General features: G+C 35.6%; 1 protein-coding gene across 2 annotated transcripts in view; it reads left to right on the top strand.

Annotated features, from left to right (window-relative positions):
- The window catches only part of LOC121376390, a 47095-nt gene that overhangs the window by 9651 nt on the left and 14511 nt on the right, over positions 1 to 22933 (top strand). For both annotated transcript variants that reach the window (XM_041504240.1, XM_041504241.1), the window contains exons 2-11: positions 1372 to 1445; positions 7343 to 7431; positions 10048 to 10187; positions 10938 to 11036; positions 11751 to 11873; positions 12450 to 12541; positions 13937 to 14009; positions 15617 to 16564; positions 21384 to 21584; positions 22409 to 22609. In XM_041504240.1, coding sequence (XP_041360174.1) covers positions 1372 to 1445; positions 7343 to 7431; positions 10048 to 10187; positions 10938 to 11036; positions 11751 to 11873; positions 12450 to 12541; positions 13937 to 14009; positions 15617 to 16564; positions 21384 to 21584; positions 22409 to 22609 — 2040 coding nt within the window. The remainder of the gene's footprint in view (positions 1 to 1371; positions 1446 to 7342; positions 7432 to 10047; positions 10188 to 10937; positions 11037 to 11750; positions 11874 to 12449; positions 12542 to 13936; positions 14010 to 15616; positions 16565 to 21383; positions 21585 to 22408; positions 22610 to 22933) is intronic.

The following is a 22933-nucleotide window of genomic DNA, read 5'->3' as shown; positions in this document are numbered from 1 at the left end:
TATGTATGGTTGGATGTATGGATGGATGGATGGATGGATGAATGGATGGGTGGACGGATGAATGGATGGATGGACGGATGGATGGGTGGTTGAACATTTGAATGGATGGATATATACGTATGTTTATATGTATGTATGTATGTATGTATGTATGTATTGATGTATGAATATCGGTTTACTAAGGCAAAATAAGCCGTTTGTTTCTGGATAGCTATCATTTACTATGATCAACTACCTTGGTGCAACACTCGACATAACACGACTATTTTAAAGGGACAGACCCTAGTTTTTAAACACTATAGTATATTTTATCATTATTAAAGACGTTTATGATCACTGAAATAAAACATTACTTGTATTTTATTCTTGAGATTATTCATTTTCGTAGAACCGAAGTGTTTCTGGTAATCATGGTGTTTCTAATACAAAAAAAAAGCATTTTTCATATTTTTGAAAACGAACATGCGTCTGAGAAGTAGCGGTTATTGATTCGAGTTGATTTAAGGATATTTCCCAGTTATAATGCCTCAGACTCTTCTTTCACTGTATTGTAACTTTATCCAAATGAGTTACAGGTTTGTAAATGATCTAAACTTAAGTATCCATTGTTTACAGGTAAAACTAGGGTTTGCTCCTTTAACGCATTGCACGTGTTGCGTCTCGGGAAGAATATTAAACTGAAAATTTTCTTCTTGTAAAAACAAATGTTAACAATATAGTCGTGATTGCAGTTTAAACCCAAGGTGTCTTAGTATATTTGAATTCTCTACTTTCAGTTCTAAAATTAATTCAACACATGTTAGCTATTAAAAAGGGAAGGGCGAATTATTTGGTCATTCTGACTTGTCTCATACATTTTTATTAGGATATTTTTGGATGGTAGGGAGTGTAGATCATAAAAAGAAAATAATGAATTTTTAATGGATTTTTTTTATATAATTCTTATGATAACTATTAATTAACTGGAAACATTTTGGTTGGATACTTTTTTGTAATGAGTGTAAATCATAAAAAGAAACTAAAGAATTTTTTTCAATAATATATTTATCAACAGACATTCCTCTGAAAACATAGGGTGTTATTTAGTTTTAAAATGTAAATTAATATGTTTATTTAGAGTTTTCACAAAAACCTAGATAACTATATTTTAGACACTTTAACCGATAACATTTTTGTTTTTATTATAAAAATTAAATTAAATTGAAAATAAAACATTTATTCCATTAATAGGCATTATAAACATTTATTTAAATGTAACAATTTATTTAAAAGAAAATGATATCTTAAAAAATTAAAAATAAATATTAGTAGATTTTGTATGCCATTATTTTAGTTTACAAATTATAATTTTGTTTTGTTTTTATTTAACAGGCTTAGGACCAGAAACAAACCTGGAGGCTGGATCGAATATCACCGTTTCCTGGCACATAGCATACCCACACCAGGTAGCTGTTTTTAATACAGCTTGAACATCTGTATTAACTTTTCTAAAATAGTCCGTTCTTGCAACAGAATGTTTTACGTCTAATATTCTAAATTTTAGTTTTATTGATTTTCACAGAAAAGAAAATACATTTCAGTGTGCGAAATATATTGCCATGGATATATAAAACAAAACGCACCAACTATCTTACTTTTCATGTTAATTGGTTTTCGTAGAATCAAAATATTTTTCCGCGATTATAATTTTAGTGCAATATCTATATGTATTATAAGAAATATTCCATATCCATTAGAGGCATGTTGAGGACTGCTAGGCTGGTTTTTGCGCCCTACGTTAGGTAAATGTAATGTGATAGAAGATGATGGTACCAGTGAAAATGTTCGCGAGCGCTCGGCCTCCTGAACACGATTTGGGCCTTTCACTAAATCGTGTGAGGATCAACTAGGCTAGTCGTATATTCTTAATAAACATCTTTATCAAAGAAATTTGACCTCAGTGACAATTATTTGTGTGTTATTTTGACTTGTAAAAAGTAACAGTATTAAAACTACTAAACGAAAAAAAATTGGCCTACTACACAATAGCCGTCTATTTTCTAATGTACTTTTGATTTGAACTGTAAAGTTAGTACAAAATAATGATACATGATAGGCATAAGGTGACAAGACAGAAATTCTGAACAAAAAGAAGTAACCAACTATTGTGATTTCTATATACTAATCCAGAAAGTATGCGTTCAGGTTTTTTTAATTGAAGATAAACCGGTCTAGGTGTGTCTCTAAATATAGCCTATATGTCACACTATTGTATAATACATTAAGTAAGTCAGGGACAAGTTTTTTTATGAAACGCTTGATCTGTTTGCTTTGTGTGGTATTTTCAACATACATAACACAAAGTTGTATTGAAGAAGAATGATGTGAACAATGCTATTGAAAATTCTGCCAAGTCACTATATGACATATGTGTGACGACAGGCGTGTACTTGTACGGTTTATGGGTTAAGTATGCGATAATTTGCTGAGCCTGTGAACAGCATGAATAATATAATAGATTAATACGATAAAAATGATACAAATTATAGCGCTAAAAAGGTTTGAAGTATGTGCGGGTTTATGTCATAGAATGAAAAGTAAATTAGACCTGAGGGAAAAAGGAATGATTTCTTGACGATACGTCAACACTGTACGTAATTTAATAGAAAGACAGACAAATAGCTTTTCCTTGTGGAATTCACGAGAGACTGTCATATACAGTAAATAAGATAATATTATTCAGTAATAATTCTTAAAGCGTTCTGATTGATTGATACTTTAAAATTCTTCTTTTTTTTTCTTTTTTTCTGGTCGTCTTTCTTTTTTCTTTTTTTACTTTAAAATTCTTGATCCTAAAAAGACTGGAGTTGGATTGAAAGGAAGAAAGAAGAAATCTTTTATTTAAAAAATCACAACACATTTTAATTACGGCGTCGGACATAGTTTAAGAATAATACAGATAATGAGAGAGGAAACCCGCTGCTGCCAACACCTTTGGTTTATTTTTCCGATTAGGATAGGACAGGATAGTACATAACACACCTTTGTTACTCCAGTTGTGGAGCACTGTCTGAAACGAAGAAAGAAAAGCCCAATGGGCCCACCGACGGGGATCGATCTTAGATCGCTTTTGTTTACCAATGGGCTGGGTTGGAGCTGGGTTGGGGTACAGGTCTCAGTGGTGTAGTGGTTACGTCATCGGTCTTAAGATTCATAGGTCCTGGGTTCACATTTCAGTAAATTAGTTCCCACTAACTACGAACAACTAACCACTAACCCCTGTGCAGATAGCCGAATTGTTTGTTTAGGACAGCGTGCTTGAACCTTAATTTGATGTAAGCGCGAAAATTGTTAAAATGAAAATAGGTTTAGTCTTAATTGACATTTCTGCCCCACATTAATAACTTTTTTTTAGCATTGTTTGCTTTATTCGTGCTGGTGGGTCGTTAAACATGAATTAATTAATCCATTAATTTATTCATTCATTCATTTGTTATTAGCTCTAAAATAATGCTAGCTGACTGTCACGGGGATTCTATAATACCCGTAACTGAATAAAACACGATTGTGCAAACATCTCTCCTAACTGTATATCTATTAGATCTCTCTGTAACGGGCGGTACAAAACCGCTTTGGCTCGTCTAGGTATGATCAGAGATACGATCTTATATAAAGTATATATTATTATAGCACGTTTAGTTCACTAGAAAACACAACAAAAACACAATACACTTTGGAATCTGTATTAACCTACGCTGACAAATGTACTGCCGCAGTAGTTAATTAATAACAACAATAATAACAACCCAGAACTGATCACTTAATTAGTTAATCTCTAGGTGTCTAGTTTACACAATATGCTAATCACTTCACCGTGACACAACACCCACACGTGTGATAATTGAGAAACGCTTCCAGCGGAACTTAATTAATAAAGGAATTACAGCTCTATTCCTAACTGGTTAATTTTTAATTAACCCTAACTACTCATTCAGTAACCTTGTAACACAGAATTAATACTGGTACCTATCACAATAAAGACAATAACCTACAGTTTACCTAGGTCCTCTAGAATGACTGGCTAAGCTTTATATTACCAAATACTCGTATAATGTTAGAACAATAAGTCTACGATTTACTTCGTCAGATGACCGAAGACACTGTCTAAAGAATATTGGTATAATACAGTATTAAAATATTTAAAAGTCACATCAATCACATCAAGGTTATACACAGAGCAGAAAATACATATTTACTAAAGTCCCGTCTGAACTAATATAGATCGTTCAGTGGACGACGTCCGTGATCCTCTGGAGCCTTCCTAGTTCTCCCAGATATCTCTAAACCCTAGCTATTTATTATAAAACAGAATATCGCCTGGGGGTACAAGGCGGTCCTCCCCCTATCAAGTGATATATCCCCAACTCCCAGAGACGCATTTTTCTCTTTGATCGCCAGACTTACTGACGCCATCGTCGCCAAATCACGGTTGTAAAAACCGCACTCGCAGAGGTATTACGTAACTGGTCGCCACATGGCCTCCACACCTGCTCTGGGTGTGTATTAGGCGTACCGATCGAGGACCGTCGCGCAGAAGTATTACGTAACAAGTTGCCCACCAGGCTAAGTGCAATTTGGCCTTCTAAAACAATTAATATCGCTACAGGCGAAAACAAAATTAAGAGCATGTACCGTCACACTGACTTACAAACCATTTTTTCAATACATAACACATGTTATAACGATTATTTTATCTATTTCTCTATTTTTATTAATGCAATTGTACTGTGAGCTGTAACACATAGATCTAGCTAATACACTACTCTATTGTTGTCTAAATTCTGATAACAAAATCTATTCCTTTTCTTCTTTTTGTTCTTTTCTTCTTTTTTGTAATTCATTATATACATATTGACACCAGCGATTTGTCGCTCGTCACTAAGTGTTTAACAAATATTAGAGTAGGTCGTCCTCACCAGTTTGTTGACTGATGGGAAATACGCCCAACTGAATACGGCTATCGTATTCAATATACTTCATGTCACATAGTTTAAAGTGACAGACCCTAGTTTTTTAATCACTACGGCGTATTTTTCAACATTAGAGCCGTTTTTTATAATTGAAGTCAGACATTAGTTAGATTTTATTGTTTAATTTATCTATTTCCGTACATCCGATGTGTTTCTGATATTAAAAAAAAAATGCATTTTTAATATTTAAAAAAACGCACGTATCTGTAACATGTAACGAGTATGGAGACGAGCTCTAGTTTGATTTTAAGGATATATTTCGTGCTGGGGTGTCGTTAAACATTCATTCATTCATTCTTTGTTTCACTCTGTTATAACGTTATCCAGTGTGTTGCTGGTTTGGAGATCAACTAAATTTAGTGTCCATTTTCACGGTTCAAATAAGGTCTGCGACTTTAAAGCAATAAGCGTTGACTTTTTTCCTCTCTTTCTTTTCTTTCATTTTTTGGCTGTTAGGACAAACAGATACACGATTTGGAAAATCAACATTAAAAAACGCGTTTCAGTTTATACGCTAGTACTTGTATGAATTATATATTACAGACAGTATGTTGAATATTACAAGTAAATATTATAAAGGCAACATAATATACATTTTGGGATGCTTTATGTTTTTTTCTTCCTTTTTCCAGGAAAACCATAAGCCTACTGGTTACCTTTCTTATATCGAAGTTAGAATACCTTGAGATTATGACATACAATATTTATTAATTCATATTTTACGCATATAAGCAAAACATGCAAAATAACATTAGATATTAGTTTCATAAAAAACAAATTCAAAACTAATATTCTTTTATTTTCCATGAATGTTTTCATTTTGATAAATGCATACTTGATAAATATGTTTTTACAGCAAAGAAGTTTTGTTTCAAAAGTGCATACACAGCAAACATAATCTTATACTTGTACGTGTACCTATATAAATTATAGTATTAATATCGGTATTAATATAATAATTCTATGTTTGCGTACATGTAATGCATTGAAACAGAGTTTTGTAATTTAATAATTATATCTCATTCCGTGTACATGGTGTTTCTTTCAACAATACACACACTTATTCGTATAGCCCAAACAGCGAATTGTTATTGCTATAATCTACCGTACACTTGAATGCCAATGACCGTTTGTCCCTTATTTATATTTCGTGAGAAGTAGGTGACGTTTGTCCTGAAAGGAAAACCACTGGTTTGACACGTGGTCGTTTGTCCGCATGCTAAAAGGAGTTGATTTTATACCTGGAATTAAACGAGGTTCGAGATATTGTTGTTCGTGTGTTTAGCGAAGCGTGACAAACGATTTCACATAAAACCAGTAAACAACGATTTTCTTATCACGAACGGATATTACAATAATATGTTTTGCTTGTGGCAAGAGACCACTTTTTTCTGATTGGTACTGGTTTCTCAAAGTTTTAATGTACAATGATATTTAGAATCAGAGTATTTTAACAAGAAGGTTAAAGAAGGAGCGTCGGGGGAGGGGTGTGTGGAGTCAGTATTGACAAGCAAGGAAAATTATTTTAGTGGAATGTCCTTATTAAACAGCATACCCTGTAGTGATTAAAACAAGCATTTCTTTCCACACTTTATTCAGTAACCTGAGTGGCGGAAGCGGATTTCATCTCTCTTTTTTCTTTCGCTCTCTGTCTCTGTTTCTATACATATCTCTCTCTCACACACACACACACACACACACACACACACACACACTCTCTCTCTCTCTCTCTCTCTCTCTCTCTCTCTCTCTCTCTCTCTCTCTCTCTCTCTCTCTCTCTCTCTCTCTCTCTCCCCCCGCTTAACTACGTGTCCAAATACCATGTTATAGCCGTAGTTTGAAATCTGCTGTGTTGTTAAACGTCACGGAACTCCCTGAATGCTGTAGGTGCTCTTTTTAAACAAGCACCCCGTCACTAAAACAAATCCGGTATCCGTCCCTGCAGTGGTAGCGTGCTTGTCTGAGATACCGTGGTCGTAGGTGCGATGAGTTGTAGGACCGACTGACTCTCGATCTTTGGAGGGGGAGGGGGGGGGGGGGGTGTTGATGTCCCAACCAGTCCACTACAACTTGTATATTAAATGTCATGCTATGTGCTGCCTTGTCTGTGGGAAACTTCATATAAAAGAGCCATTGCTGCCATTCGATAGAAGTAGATTTTGTGATGGCAGCAGGTTTCCGACTTGACAAAGTGTGATAAGAGTCACATACAGTAAACCAAATAGCTGCTGTTTAAAACTCTAATATTCTAATATGTCATCAAATAAACAATTTATTTCCTGACTATTTAGAAAAAGCTTGTGCACTATATTTTGTTTCTTTGTTTTTCAAAGGGCGGCTTCTACTTGCAAGTGATGGATCGCTTTGAGAGGGAGGTCAAACGAATTCCCAAGAAAGGATACCGTTCGTGGACAGACGCTACGTGAGTACTAAATAATTCACTTCCGGTGTCGTCTGGTTATCTTCTGATTCTACCTAGCTGAACACAGCAGTCATGTCAAAGTTACATTATGAAAACATGGCCTTAACAAGCTGACAGACAATAAAACAGTCACACATACACACACACACACGTACACAAACACAAACACACCACCACCAACACCAACACCAACAAAACCTACAACAATTTGCTATTTTATTATTCTTGACTATTCAGTTATTCTAGACTAGGCACGGCCCAAGAAAACGCATATTGTTTTTACAAGAAAGTCATTGCCAAGCATAATGTCAAAAATGCATAGAGGAAAACGCTATTAGATTAAAGATATAAAGACGTAGAAGAAAACCACCATTTTTTGGTTGTTAAAAATTGTGTTCGACGCTCTTTGCGGTGTTCAACACTGTTGAATCAATATTCGTGAAATTATTTACATTGGTTTTACTTAGATGGAATTCTGACGATAATTGTAAAAGTCGTGACACTGCGTCCAGTAATAGTGCAAACCATTAACTTACTACTGAAAACAGTACAGTAAAACCCATAATTAATTATCCTCAAAATGGGGCCTGAAATCATCACGTCTTGAAGGAGTTGGATTAAACAGGTTAAACGTACTTGGTCGTGTTACAACAATGTATAAAATGTATATTTAATCTATGGGTGGGCAGTGGTGTTTACAGCTAGGTCTGTTTATTTATTAGTGTTATAATCAACTAAAATCGTTCAACATTTCATGACTCAATTCATCTATAAGACTATATATCTGAATGACCAAATGTTTGACATCCAATAGCCAATTATTAACAATACCAATGTACTCTAGTGGTGTCGTTAAACAAAAAACAAATTTTTCCAAGACTCAAACTTTTAAAAATCTTTACTGGAGACAGGTTAATGTTAGTGGCCAGTCAAACTTCTCAATTGTGAAACATCTCGAATTTCATTACGATCCAGTGAGATATACAGGCTTATTTTTTCAAGGTACTTTATAAAAGACCCAGTGTCATGTATAATCTGGAGCAGCCAAACTTTATGTACCGATGAAAATAAAAACAAGAGTACAGTAATAATACAATAATACAGCAATAACATTACACAAGCCACTCCTGTGGAATTATGAGAGACTTTAGAACTATTAAAAGACTATCAGAAATAGTTTAAAAGTATTGTATTTGTAACAAATAAAACAAACAACCATAAGATATGTGTATATCTATATGTATAAACATCTTCTGCGACGTAATAAAATAAGATAGAAACACTGCTATCCTGTCTGTGCGATGGTGCATATAAAATATCCCTTGCTACTAATGGAAAAATGTTGCGGGTTTCCTCTCTACGTATATATATGTTAAAATTACAAAATATTTGACATCCAATAGCCGATGATTCAAAATCAATGTGCCCTAGTGCAGGGCCGTAGCTAGCGGGGGGGGGGGGGGCAGGGGGGGGGGGGGCAGTTGCCGGAATCAAAAAATCCGGAAAGCATTATAGAAACTTAAAGAAAATTTTCTTCTTAACTGTTTAAGGAGTTTTAGACCATTAACTACTCAGTTGCCCCCCCCCCCCCCCACTCCCCCCCCCCCAACAAAAAATCCTAGCTACGGCCCTGTAGTGGTGTCGTTGAACAAAACAAACTTTAACCGTAACTAACTTGAACTTCTGTATACATTAGAAGAACCAATATCAGACGAAATATACTGAAATAAATGTTTAAAGAAACTGTAACTTTCGGAGATATCGTAAATATTTTAGAGGACTGAGCACCTTAAATACGATAATTTTGAACAATATAATCGTCTCGTAAAACAGTCGGCCCCATACAGGTTAATTAGATAATTTTCAACAATTTGATTGTCTCACAAAATTGTTGGCATAATGCAGGTTAATTGGATAATTTTGAACAATTTGATCGTTTCATAAAACAGCTGGCTTATAGAGATAGCTGTTGAACAAAATTGACCGTTTTTACAGGTTTGAGTGTATACCTTTTCTTCATGCCGTCAATTACGTACTTATCTTTTTATCGACGATCGAGTTCGGATATTAATTAAGTAATGGACTTTGACTTCAGCAACCAAGACAATAATATCACTACTTTAAAAGCGAGATAATATATATTAATACAGACAATGGATCGCTTTGCCTTTAGCAACTAAGAGAAAAAAATCACCATTTTGAACCACATATAACACTGTGGTATTTTATTGGTTTATGTTTATTATAGAGGTAGATAATTGAGGGGGTTCTTTGGTGGTGGTGGTGGCGAGGATTGTTTTATTCGATTTGTTGCCAACGTCGGATCTGTGATAGACTGGGTTTTATTGTTGTTTATTGTATTCACATTCTCTTCCTTTTACTTGAGTATCCATATTCTATGTCCTTCCTTTTAAACGAAATAAAACCAACCTCTATATACTCAAAACCCAAAAGACATGAAAAATGCTAGATTCTCGTGTTCGGAGAATAGAAGAATTGCAAGACAGATTGTATAAATCAGAGAACTGGAAACAAAGTACATCAATGATTTGTAATTTAAAATGATTGTAAAATCATTTCATACCTAATATTGTGTCACTGTACTTTATACTTCAGGAAGCTGTCGTCAGATATCACCCTCCCTCACAAGGAATGCCACAACTGCACTCTGCGGATCGTTCGCCAAGCATGGGAGTGGGGCAATTGCATGAACCCATATATCTTCTGGAGCTGTGCGGACATAAACATTGTTAAAGGTTGGTTTTGGATTAAGAAACTTTCTGTGTGTTTAAAGCTGCAGTCTCGAGTAACTTTTTAATATTCATGAATATTCGTGATGCGATAGTCTTTTATATCTTTTTGGCTGCTATCTATAATCTAGGCAATCTAGGCAATACACAAATACACATAGAAGATAGATAGATAGATAGATAGATAGATAGATAGATAGATACAGACAGACAGAGAGAGAGAGAGAGAGAGAGAGAGAGAGAGAGAGAGAGAGAGAGAGAGAGAGAGAGAGAGAGAGAGAGAGAGAGAGGGGGAGGGAGGGAGGGGGAGGGAGGGAGAGACAGACAGACAGACAGAGACAGAGAGACTCGGAGAGAGAGAGGGATAGACAGAGAGAGAGAGGGAGACAGAGAGAGAGAGAGAGAGAGAGAGAGAGAGAGAGAGAGAGAGAGAGAGAGAGAGAGAGGGGGGGGGGGGGTACTGACTCCTAAAGATAAAGCAGCAAGGTATCGTTTATATGCACATTTTTACAGACAGGACAGTACATACGACAATCGTGGGTCAATGGTTGAAACGTGAAATAAACCCAAGTTCATAGAGGTGGGTCGATCCTACGACCCTTTGTGCCTCGGGTGAGTTCTCCACCACTAAGCTAGACCCTGTCCCTCGGTAAGCGGATGCTTGTTGTAAAGAAATGGCAGAGAAGTATTCGATCCAGTAAGTAGAAATAATGACACAGAAATGTCGAGTTAATAGAGGATATTTTGGTGTTTCAGCTATCCCGGCAGCTGAGCAGTGTTCTGGTCATGGCGATTACTCTGGTGGAAAGTGTAACTGCGATAAATTCTACTCGGGTGACAAATGTCAGTTCAAAGGTATGTATCGTGTTTCAAATAACGTCAAATAGTGGGCAAAGTCGCAGCTTTCAATTATACGGGATACAAAAGAATAAGAAATTATCATTACAATTTTATTTTCGTTTTTCTAAACTATCGGTACATCAAAATTTGAATTTAATATTTTTGTGTCAAACGCTCAATGAACATTAAACATGTTATTCGAAACAATTCATAAACTGTTTTGCATTATATCTTTACATTGGTAACAAAACCGAAAGTTGAATAAAAAAATTAATAAAGCACAATTTTGTTTAAATAATTATTATGCTAGAAATAGCTTCGTTTTCCCTCTGTTATGTTATGTTCTAAAATCCATTTTATCTTTGTTGTCTCATAAAGAATAGCATTGTTTAATAATATTGATATACACCTTTAAATATACATTGTATATAGAGAGAGAGAGTTCCCTAAAAATGTGGCAAGGCATGATAGACATTTTATGCATTTTCATAATTTTCAGATAACTTTTTTCTTTTTATTAAAGACAAAAACAAATGAACTGAAATAAAAAATAAATGTAAATAATGTGCTTGCTTTAATAAATGAAATGCAAAATATATAACAAGCATATTTTGTTGATTAATATATTCAGTGAAAATTGGTTTTCGAACATGACACATGCATGTATATGTAATACTATAATACAATTACTACATGTATAATATAATTTTAAAACCTGTTTTGGCACAGATGATTGCTGGAACCGAGAAGACTGCAACAACCACGGCGAATGTATAGATGTGAAGTCGACGTCGTTCCCACGATTGCAGTGTTTCTGTGATCTCGGCTGGTTTGGCAAGAATTGCAAGAGAGGTAATTGTCTCAATGAAGAAAAGAAAGGGGAGCGTATTAAACGTCACCCCGAGCATATTGTATAAATAAATAAAATATTACATATTACACACATGTTCATGAGTGTTAGCGAAAACCCATTATGGCCACACAGGCTACATCTGAGTTTAGCCAGACCAAGCAAAAAAACGTCCGCTAGACTGGTTTATGCGCTTGACGGTAAACAAAATGGTCACGTTGGAAACCAATCAAATAGTTCGGGAACTTTAGCGAAACGTTAACTGGCTGAACTTGGGGCTGAATAAACATACATTCATAGAGAGGGTAGCAAACTTATTTCCAGAACGAGTGTATGGAACTTAGCTATTAATTCTGACGCCATATAAACGTAAATAAAATGTGTTGAGTGCGTCGTTAAATAAAACATTTCTTTCTTTTCTGGATTTTTTTAGCAATTAATTGTATTTTTGTCATTCCCTAATTCAACCCGTTTTGTTAGTCCTATGATCAGCTGACTGGACTATCTAAACTATATCTGTTTTTGATGGTTGATTCAATGTTTTTTTAATACATATATTTTTCTTCTTTTGTGTACAGAGTCGACCGTAAAGTCTTCCAATATTGACCTGTCTCTGTACCAGCGTAAATCTCTGTCAGACGCCTACGATATGCACTACAGGCTGATTCCCGTGAGTACTAGTATTATGCATAGCAGAGTGGAACAGGTCTTAAAGATGCATAGTCGTCTTTTAATATTGTACAGTATTTTACAAATGAAGAATTTTATAACACGTCAATACCATGTTATAAAAAAAAAAAAAAAAAAAAAAAAAAAATATAAAAAAAATAATAATAAAAAAAAAAAAAAAAAAAAAAAAATTAAAAAAATACCATGTTTTCTTTTTCTTTTTTTCCAAATGTTTATAATCATGGTGAATATAACAGTAGAAAACAATGTGTGTTATATGTTATCTTTTGTTTAAAAAAAAAACTTTAAAAAAACTAGAACGCTTTTTAAAGGGACAGACCCTAGTTTTAGCCCCATGAAAATTAACACTAAGTTTAGTTGGGGTTTTTTATATTTAAAGTAACATTAAGTTTAATTAATCTACAAACCTGTAACACATTTGGATAAAGATGCAATTGAGTGAAACATGAGTCTGTGACTTTGAAATGGTGAAATACCCTCTAAAAATAGACTAAAACTCGACTCCATAACTGTTACCTCTCTGACACACGTGCGTTTTTGAAAATAATAGAAATGCTTTTTGTGTTATTAAAAACACCAGGATGATCAAACACACTTCGAATGTACGGAAATGGCTAATCTGAACAAAATCTAAGTAAAGTGTGACTTCAGTTATCAAAAACGGCTCCAGTAGTTGAAACTATGCCTTAGTGTTTAAAAACTAGGGTATGTTCCTTTAAGTGTATTTTCAAATTGCTTGACGTTTATATCTGGCTATATGTTATATATTTAAAAACACAACGTTTCAATTGGCAGGAAATAGCATAAAGTTACCAAAAAAACATTCACATACATAGTACTAAGTACGTACTTAACCTATTTCTAACAATTTTTAAAAACGGTAGAATACAGTGTATCGGAAGGATTTTCCGCAAAACAGGTCATCTTTGCCTGGAAAAAAAAACCCCACCTCGATTTCCTGGTCGAATAGTGCAGGCGCACACCCTGCCCGAGCCTGAACCCCCTCCCCTCCTTTGTTTTGAAATATTTTATTGATCAGGGAAAAGTCAAAATGATTGCACAACAGGCAGAGCCTATATACGTGTTCTCCTAAACAAGATGGACATCAGACAATAATCAATATTCATAATCATATATAAAACATAATAACATAATGTCCAACGGCATAAAGTGTTTAACATAATTAATATTTACCCCCTCCCTTGGTATGCTTATGCATGGGATTGCACCTTTAAGCAGTCACGTGATAAGGGTTAATAATACAATTGTGTTCTCTAACCCCGTCCTCTGTAAGTCGAAAGTTCACCTTTTGGTACAAATTATTTTGTGGTATACTAGTATTGAACTATTTGTGACGTTAACATGTTTTATTCAGGAAATAAATGAAATTGAGTTTGTCCTTAAAGTGAAGACAGCTACATGGGTTGCATTGGGCTTCAGACCTAGTAGTAAGTATTTTTATTTATCTTACGTACTATTCATGACCCAGTAGCCAACAATGTAAACTCTGAGACCCAACATAAAATATAATATTTGTCACATTGTAAAATAAGCATGTATGCGTCCATTTGAACTAATTATTGGCTTCGTAAGCAGAGCAGTCCGTGACTGATGCAATAAAACTAAGTATTGGCTTCGTAAGCAGAGCAGTCAGTGACTGATGCAATAAAACTAAGTATTGGCTTCGTAAGCAGAGCAGTCAGTGACTGATGCAATAAAACTAATTATTGGCTTCGTAAGCAGAGCTGTCAGTGACTGGTGCAATAAAACTAAGTATTGGCTTCGTAAGCAGAGCAGTCAGTGACTGGTGCAATAAAACTAAGTATTGGCTTCGTAAGCAGAGCAGTCAGTGACTGGTGCAATAAAACTAATTATTGGCTTCGTAAGCAGAGCTGTCAGTGACTGGTGCAATAAAACTAAGTATTGGCTTCGTAATCAGAGCTGTCAGTGACTGATGCAATAAAACTAAGTATTGGCTTCGTAAGCAGAGCTGTCAGTGACTGATGCAATAAAACTAAGTATTGGCTTCGTAAGCAGAGCAGTCAGTGACTGATGCAATAAAACTATGTATTGGCTTCGTAAGCAGAGCAGTCAGTGACTGATGCAATAAAACTAAGTATTGGCTTCGTAAGCAGAGCAGTCAGTGACTGATGCAATAAAACTAATTATTGGCTTCGTAAGCAGAGCAGTCAGTGACTGATGCAATAAAACTAAGTATTGGCTTCGTAAGCAGAGCAGTCAGTGACTGATGCAATAAAACTAAGTATTGGCTTCGTAAGCAGAGCTGTCAGTGACTGATGCAATAAAACTAAGTATTGGCTTCGTAAGCAGAGCTGTCAGTGACTGATGCAATAAAACTAAGTATTGGCTTCGTAAGCAGAGCAGTCAGTGACTGATGCAATAAAACTATGTATTGGCTTCGTAAGCAGAGCTGTCAGTGACTGATGCAATAAAACTAAGTATTGGCTTCGTAAGCAGAGCTGTCAGTGACTGATGCAATAAAACTATGTATTGGCTTCGTAAGCAGAGCAGTCAGTGACTGATGCAATAAAACTAATTATTGGCTTCGTAAGCAGAGCAGTCAGTGACTGATGCAATAAAACTAATTATTGGCTTCGTAAGCAGAGCAGTCAGTGACTGATGCAATAAAACTAAGTATTGGCTTCGTAAGCAGAGCTGTCAGTGACTGATGCAATAAAACTAAGTATTGGCTTCGTAATCAGAGCAGTCAGTGACTGATGCAATAAAACTAAGTATTGGCTTCGTAAGCAGAGCAGTCAGTGACTGATGCAATAAAACTAAGTATTGGCTTCGTAAGCAGAGCTGTCAGTGACTGATGCAATAAAACTAAGTATTGGCTTCGTAAGCAGAGCAGTCAGTGACTGATGCAATAAAACTGATAAATGGTATTTAACTTTATTTACACTAAATTAGAGAGGCCTAGCGACCATTAATTTGAAAGCATTACTTTTTTAAGCCATGAATATTAAAATGTTTGAAAATAATTATATTATTTTATTTGTTCTTGCTCATTAAATGAACCGATTTACTTCAGATTTCAAATCGGGCTGCAAGTTGTTTCCAAAGTTACCCAAAGAAGTAAAACCTACACCAAAACCAGAACCCATGTCAACACATGAACCCATGTCAAAACCAGAACACTCGTCAACACATGAGCCCATGTCAAAACCAGAACACTCGTCAACACATGAACCCATGTCAAAACCAGAACACTCGTCAACACATGAGCCCATGTCAAAACCAGAACACTCGACAACACATGAGCCCATGTCAAAACCAGAACACTCGACAACACATGAGCCCATGTCAAAACCAGAACACTCGTCAACACCAGAACCCATGTCAAAACCAAAACACATGTCAACACCAGAACCCATGTCAAAACCAAAACACATGTCAACACCAGAACCCATGTCAAAACCAAAACACATGTCAACACATAAACCTATGTCAAAACCAGAACACATGTCAACACCAGAACCAATGATGGGGCCACGCCACGATTCATACGACCCTTGTGCTAATCCAAGACCAAAGCCAGGTTCTGCAAAGCCACATAACACTGCAGAACCAAAAAGTGACGCAGAGCCGAAAACTACTGCAGAACCGAAGACTACTGCAGAGCCAAAGAGTACCGCAGAGCCGAAAACTACTGCAGAGCCAAAGAGTACGGCAGAGCCGAAAACTACTGCAGAACCGAAGTCTACTGCAGAACCGAAGACTACTGCAGAGCCAAAGAGTACCGCAGAGCCGAAAACTACTGCAGAGCCAAAGAGTACGGCAGAACCGAAAACTACCGCAGAACCGAAAACTACGGCAGAACCGAAAACTACCGCAGAACCGAAAACTACAGCAGAACCTAAAACTACTGCAGAACCAGGCAGTGCACCAAAAACTACAGCAGAACCTGGAAGTGCACCAAAAACTACAGCAGAACCTGGGATGGGTGTACCCCAAGGAGCCCATAATGACACAACTGGTGGTAGGTTTTTTATATTTTGTAACGCATGTATTTTCACTGCCTGAAATTGACACCGGATATTGCTATTGTCGTGGCGACATATCTTGCTACCGCCGCTAAAGAAATTCAGTATTAAATTTATTAATGTCTTAGTTTTTTTGGACTCATTTACCGTTATTCATGTTGGTAGTAGTTCATATAACATTAATATTGTTCAAAATATTTTGCATTTCCTTTTAACTTTAAGAACGCAACGGTGTGCAGTGAATTGTCATATGTTTTTGCAATGTTGTGCGAAGTTCATATTAACTGTTTAGTGTATTCAGTTGTCCCACCAAATGGCATTTCGACCAAATGGGAGTGAACCATTAGATGAGGCCAACCTTTAAGATAGTTTTGCTTTTATCTCATATATGTCCTCTACCTCAATGATAATACCAAACAAGCGACCTACAAATTCAAATTATTTACCATGTTACAGCATGGGTTAAATAAGAAATTTTTAGAATTCGGATCACGCTTAAATCAAATAATTCATTGTAGACTTCGTTTAGACCTCAACGCTCATAGATATACAAGACATATTTATGATAATTCTATTTGTAGTTGTGGGCACCCATATGAAGATACGTTACATTTCCTATTTGTCTGTCCTCTATATGATAACATTCGTACAACAATGTATTTTTATAATGGTGGTTTTGATCTCCATACAGTGCTACATGTATATGGTAATAATGATTACCCTCAGGACCTTAATTTACTTTTTCGAATTGTCAAAACGCTTCACGTTTTAATTTCTTAAAACCATTTATCCTACATCACATTGTCACTTGCAAGTTTGGCTGTTGTACTGTGGGCGGTGGGCGAGAATCACTGATGTAAGTTAATCTTAGGAAATCGGGTATATTTATGTGCGTGGGTATATGTACGCATGCATGGACAAGTATATTAATTTAATGGTCTTTTAGACTTGTTTTTATGTTTGAGTGCAAATTATGTAATTGTTTTTAATTCTTTGAAGAAAATGGCCTGTTTGCCATTCCATTTCTTTTGTGAAATAAATATTGTTTAAACTATGTTACAGCAACTTAACTGGCTTACGTCATAGTTATTTTCACTACTATGGATCACAGACGTTTATCGAATTAATAGTGCTCTTGGATTTAATAAAATAAAACACTCCACTTTTTTTTTTTTAGGTTTTGTTTTGTTTAACAGCACCACTAGAGCACATTGATTTTTACTTGAGATCATAACCCGTTGACCAAACAGAACTAATTGATAATTTAAAAAAATCACTTTACTTCATGCAATTATAGATTTGTAGTTTTTTAGTTTAAAATGCCTAACTTTGTGAATTCTATGGAAGTGATCTGTATTGTCATGCCTTTTGAACGCAACCAGCTGTCGACTTGTAACATTACAGCGACACGTAGCTTGGTGGTAGGTGGTAGGCATTGCTCCCCTTTCGGGGTATCGGTCGAGATATTTGATTGTCTATTCGAAAGAGCAAACATTTATACTCTCAAGATCTTGTAGCTGTTAACGTATCAAATACTGTTCTGAGTTGTCTACCATTGTTTAGATCGGCTGAAATCCCCTATTAAATACATGTTTGTGTTTCGAATATCACTGTCTGTATATCCAGGGTGTATACTACCAAATCAAATCCCATAGACGACAATAGTAACATATGTGGCTAAAACTCCTACCTGCAACGTATCAATCGACATAGATGCCACGGATATAAATACTACCACCCCTCACTCTTAAAGTGAATCACAAAAAAGTGGGTGTCAAGCTGCTCATTTCTGAGATAACGGGTAGCGTCTATGACTACCCTAGTTCCGCACAAAATTTGAGTACTTTTTTTTACAGGTACCCCATACATGTTTCAAGCACAAGGCTACTTGACATAGTGGTACTAGATGAAATAAAATTGCATACATATTTAGCCCAGATGAAACTAGTTTTTTTACAACCAACACACTCACATTTATAACCAATCACAGGACTTGTGGTGTTCACTTCTCTATTAAAAGTTGGGTGCACCTCGAACTTTGACCCAGCTGGAAGTTATTTGATTTAGTACTACCTATACTGATAACATACATTTTTCAAAAAGTGTCCAGCTATGTGTTTTTATGACAACCAGGATCTGGTGTATTCTGACATAAAGTGACAGCCTCATTGAAACTGTTGTTTCTACAGTGCAACCTAATATAATGTACACCTCATAAGGCATATATATTGTATACAGTTTTGTACAAATGCAATATGTCATATTAAACAACAAAATGTTTTAAAATAAAACTCCTGAAGATATTTACTGTCAGTTGGGTGTGTGTAATCAGGTATATATGTAGAGACAACAAAGATAGTCAGAGTACCTCTACTCCTTTAAAGTATTCCATTAAAACACATGCACTTGACTGACCCCTAGATTAGGAGACCTGAACAGGTACATCAAAGAAATATCAGTATTAAAAAAATACACTGTCTGAGGAAAGAAACACAAACATGACTGTACCTGTATGAAGTAATAACTTAATGTCCTGGACATTAGTGTTGGGAGGAAATCCTGTATGCAGGGTGTGGCCGTCTTCAAGTTACCAGGTGTGGGAATTTCAAATCCATCGGCCATGCTGATTTTCATAATGAACCATCAAAACCATTGGGAGCCACCCATATTCCTGACTATATTTTATTTGTAGCCTACTGTAGTTGGAGCTTTTAATATTTGTGATATCTGGAATTATCATCCAGCTTTCACACATTTATTTTTGATTAATTACTGAAAAAAACTATTTTTAAATGACATAATTACCCGAACATCTATTTTATTGCATTATTTTCTAATCCAGATCAATACAATATGTATATTGGATGTATTCCTACAATCAGTAATCCAGCATTTTATTTAGCTAGTAAACATTGGGTAATACAGCTTTAACAATAAAATAAATTATCAACTTACTCCAAGGCAAATAATCAAATCTAAAAAAAATTGGTTCTGAATCCAGTATAAACCTAAAATGGTCTTCATGAGAGCAAACTAAGTGATTATTTAAAAAAAATATTTGATCTGGAGATCTAAAGGTATGTTTAACAAGCTTATTGTTATGTATAACTAAGAACAGAAGGCATAATAGTGACAACAAATTTAATTATGTCTTTGGTGAAGTTTTTCTTTAAATTTATTTTAAATTTTGCATAAAACTACAAATTTGTCTAAAACATAACTTAGGACCCTATAAATATGTCAAAATGACAATAAAAATCAAGTTCTTTACAAATTTGAGTTTTCAGACTTTCATACATGAAAAATTAACTATATTAATGGAAACTAAAGACATTAACCCACTATTGACACATGCTATTTTTAATATAAAAATAAATTGGTATTAAATTCTTAATTCAGGTTGCCTATATATAACACCATATTTAAGAGCAGTTGTATATGGCAAGTCAAATACCATGTAAAAAGAAATTATTGAAATATTTACAGTATGAATTATAGGCCAAAACCAACTTTTCCTCAGTGCTAACTTTGATTCAAACTCCATTCAGAGCCATGTACAGTGATTAGTGTCAAGGTCATTGTGAACTTGTGTGGTCCAGTGACGGCTAATTAATCAACCAGTATAGTTTAATTAAATAAAATCACAAAATCATAATATTTTTTATTATGCACTGAATATGTGCTATAGGGTGTATACTACCAAATCAAATCCCATAGACGACAATAGTAACATATGTGGCTAAAACTCCTACCTGCAACGTATCAATCGACATAGACGCCACGGATATAAATACTACCACCCCTCACCCTTAAAGTGAATCACAAAAAAGTGGGTGTCAAGCTGCTCATTTCTGAGATAACGGGTAGCGTCTATGACTACCCTAGTTCCGCACAAAATTTGAGTACATTTTTTTTACAGGTACCCCATACATGTTCCAAGCACAAGGCTACTTGACACAGTGGTACTAGATGAAATAAAATTGCATACATATTTAGCCCAGATGAAACTAATTTTTTTTACAACCAACACACTCACATTTATAACCAATCACAGGACTTGTGGTGTTCACTTCTCTATTAAAAGTTGGGTGCACCTCGAACTTTGACCCAGCTGGAAGTTATTTGGTTTAGTACTACCTATAATGTGTTTTCATTGTCAAAATGTTTGTTGTAACTAAATTTCCGTTTTTTACTAATATATATGTTTTCGTTCTGACGATATTATTTAGAAATAAAATTCACTTTACGCTGCTGAAAACATCTGAATAACAAAAAATAGACTGAAAGTATAGACACTGATATTCTAAACAGATTTATTTAACAATTTATTTTAGTAAATAAAAAACATATGGCAACAAACTCAGCATGTTCTCTTTAAGCTTTGTCTTTGACAACCACCCCAAATAAGTGAGTTGGGTTCCAACGACAGCGTGTTTGAACCATTATAAACATGTAAATGGTATTATGGTCAGTTGTGGATCACCTACTGATCATATCAGGGCCCAATTTCACAAAACATCGTAAGCCTAGTTTTATGCGTAAACGTAATTCTACGACTAAACAACAATTTTTATTACTATTATAGTACAACAAATATAGTTAAAAGTACACGTATGTCATTTCCTTTTGTCCTTACAATGCTCCATCTTCTGTAATGATGTAAATTTCTGTGTGAAATAGATGTCAAACACATGTAAATATATGCCTGGTATAACTGCTAGTCGCAGACGTAAACTTACGATGTTTTGTGAAATAGGCCTCTGGTTTGTCACTTCAAATGTTTACGTCTTACTCATGATATTTGTTTCACGTAAGGTTCACTGCGTGCCATGGACTGCCTGGATATTGTGGTGGGGATGGCGAAAGGGACCAAAAGTCGAGTTGCCGACCACTACACTCGGGATTTCGCCACACCGCTGGTCGACCACTACTACGGGGGCACAGAAAGTCTTACGGCAGCTCTTGGTTTTGAAGAAAATGGCGTCACAACAATCCTCTTCAGGAAGAAGCTTCAAGGTGAAAGTCTAGGATAGTTTTAGAGCTGAAGTATCTTTTAGCCTCCAGTTTGTACAGAGGTTACAAGTATGACTTTGAAACAAATGATAGTTTAGTTATTTTGATTTGTTAATGACATTCTTTTTAATTTCCAATATGTAAATTCGTCTCAAACAAAAGAGTGACAGATCGATTGAACATTTATTATTAAATGGTTGGATGAATTGATAAATGAATGAATGAATTAATAAATGAATGAAAGAATGAATGAATGAATATTTGACGGCATTTCAGCCTAAAATGTGATTTGATGAAATAAATTTGGCATTAAATGTGTGTATGTGTGACTGTCTGTCTGTCTGTCTGTCTCTCTCTCTCTCTCTCTCTCTCTCTCTCTCTCTCTCTCTCTCTCTCTCTCTCTCTTTCTCTCTCTGTGTGTGTGTGTGTGTGTGCGCGTGTATGTGTCGTAGTTCAGTGATACAACGATCGCCTGATGCGCGGTCGGTCTAGGATCGATCCCCGTTGGGCTATTCCTCGTTCCAGCCAGTGCTCCACAATTGATGTAACAAAGGCCGTGGTATGTACTATCCTGTCTGTAGAATGGTGCATATATAAGATCCCTTGCTATTAATCGAAAAGAGCAGCCTATGAAATGGCGACAGCGAGTTTCCTCTCTCAGTATCTGTGTGGTCCTTAACCATATGTCCGACGCCATATAACTGTAAATAAAATTTGTTGAGTGCGTCGTTAAATAAAACATTTCCTTCGTATATGTGTGTGCATGATACTGTATTTATACTAGTATATATTAAAACTTAATTCCATACATTATATTATATTTTCAGCAACTGAACGCACTGACTATTCTTTTAAAAATGAGATAATGCATGTGGCATGGGCCCATGGTCAGGTGTCTGGAAAATACAGCCACAATGTGAATTCTGGACTAGACGCGGGCACGCCGTCCATTAAAGACTATTACAAAGAGGACGAGCTGAAGTACCATGGCAACTTACAGCGAGGCTCCACATCCATCAACTTCCTGGGTACGTAAACAGGCGCGTATCAAGAGGGGCATTCGGGGGTCGAAACGCACCCCCCCCCCCCCCCCCCCCCCCTCCCGCCGCTCAAAGCGAATTTTTCTTCTTTTAAATACATTTTTCGTGGAAGCATGACCGGACTCTTCTAAAAATGTCTCTCGATACAGTCTAAATCTCACGTGCATAATTGTGTGCACACGCGCCTGAATGCGGTTCTCTTTATAGGTGTTTAAAAGGTGCACGTTCCCGTGTTAACCAATATACGGTAAAATTTGCATTTAGAATTTTGATCACACACGGTTGGCAGTTTTATTCAATTTTACATAGCCA

The sequence above is a fragment of the Gigantopelta aegis genome, chromosome 6 (genome assembly GCF_016097555.1).
Source record: "Gigantopelta aegis isolate Gae_Host chromosome 6, Gae_host_genome, whole genome shotgun sequence".
NCBI lineage: Eukaryota > Metazoa > Mollusca > Gastropoda > Neomphalida > Peltospiridae > Gigantopelta > Gigantopelta aegis.
The sequence above is the reverse complement of the archived record's forward strand: the minus strand, read 5'-3'. Positions and strand labels throughout refer to the sequence as shown.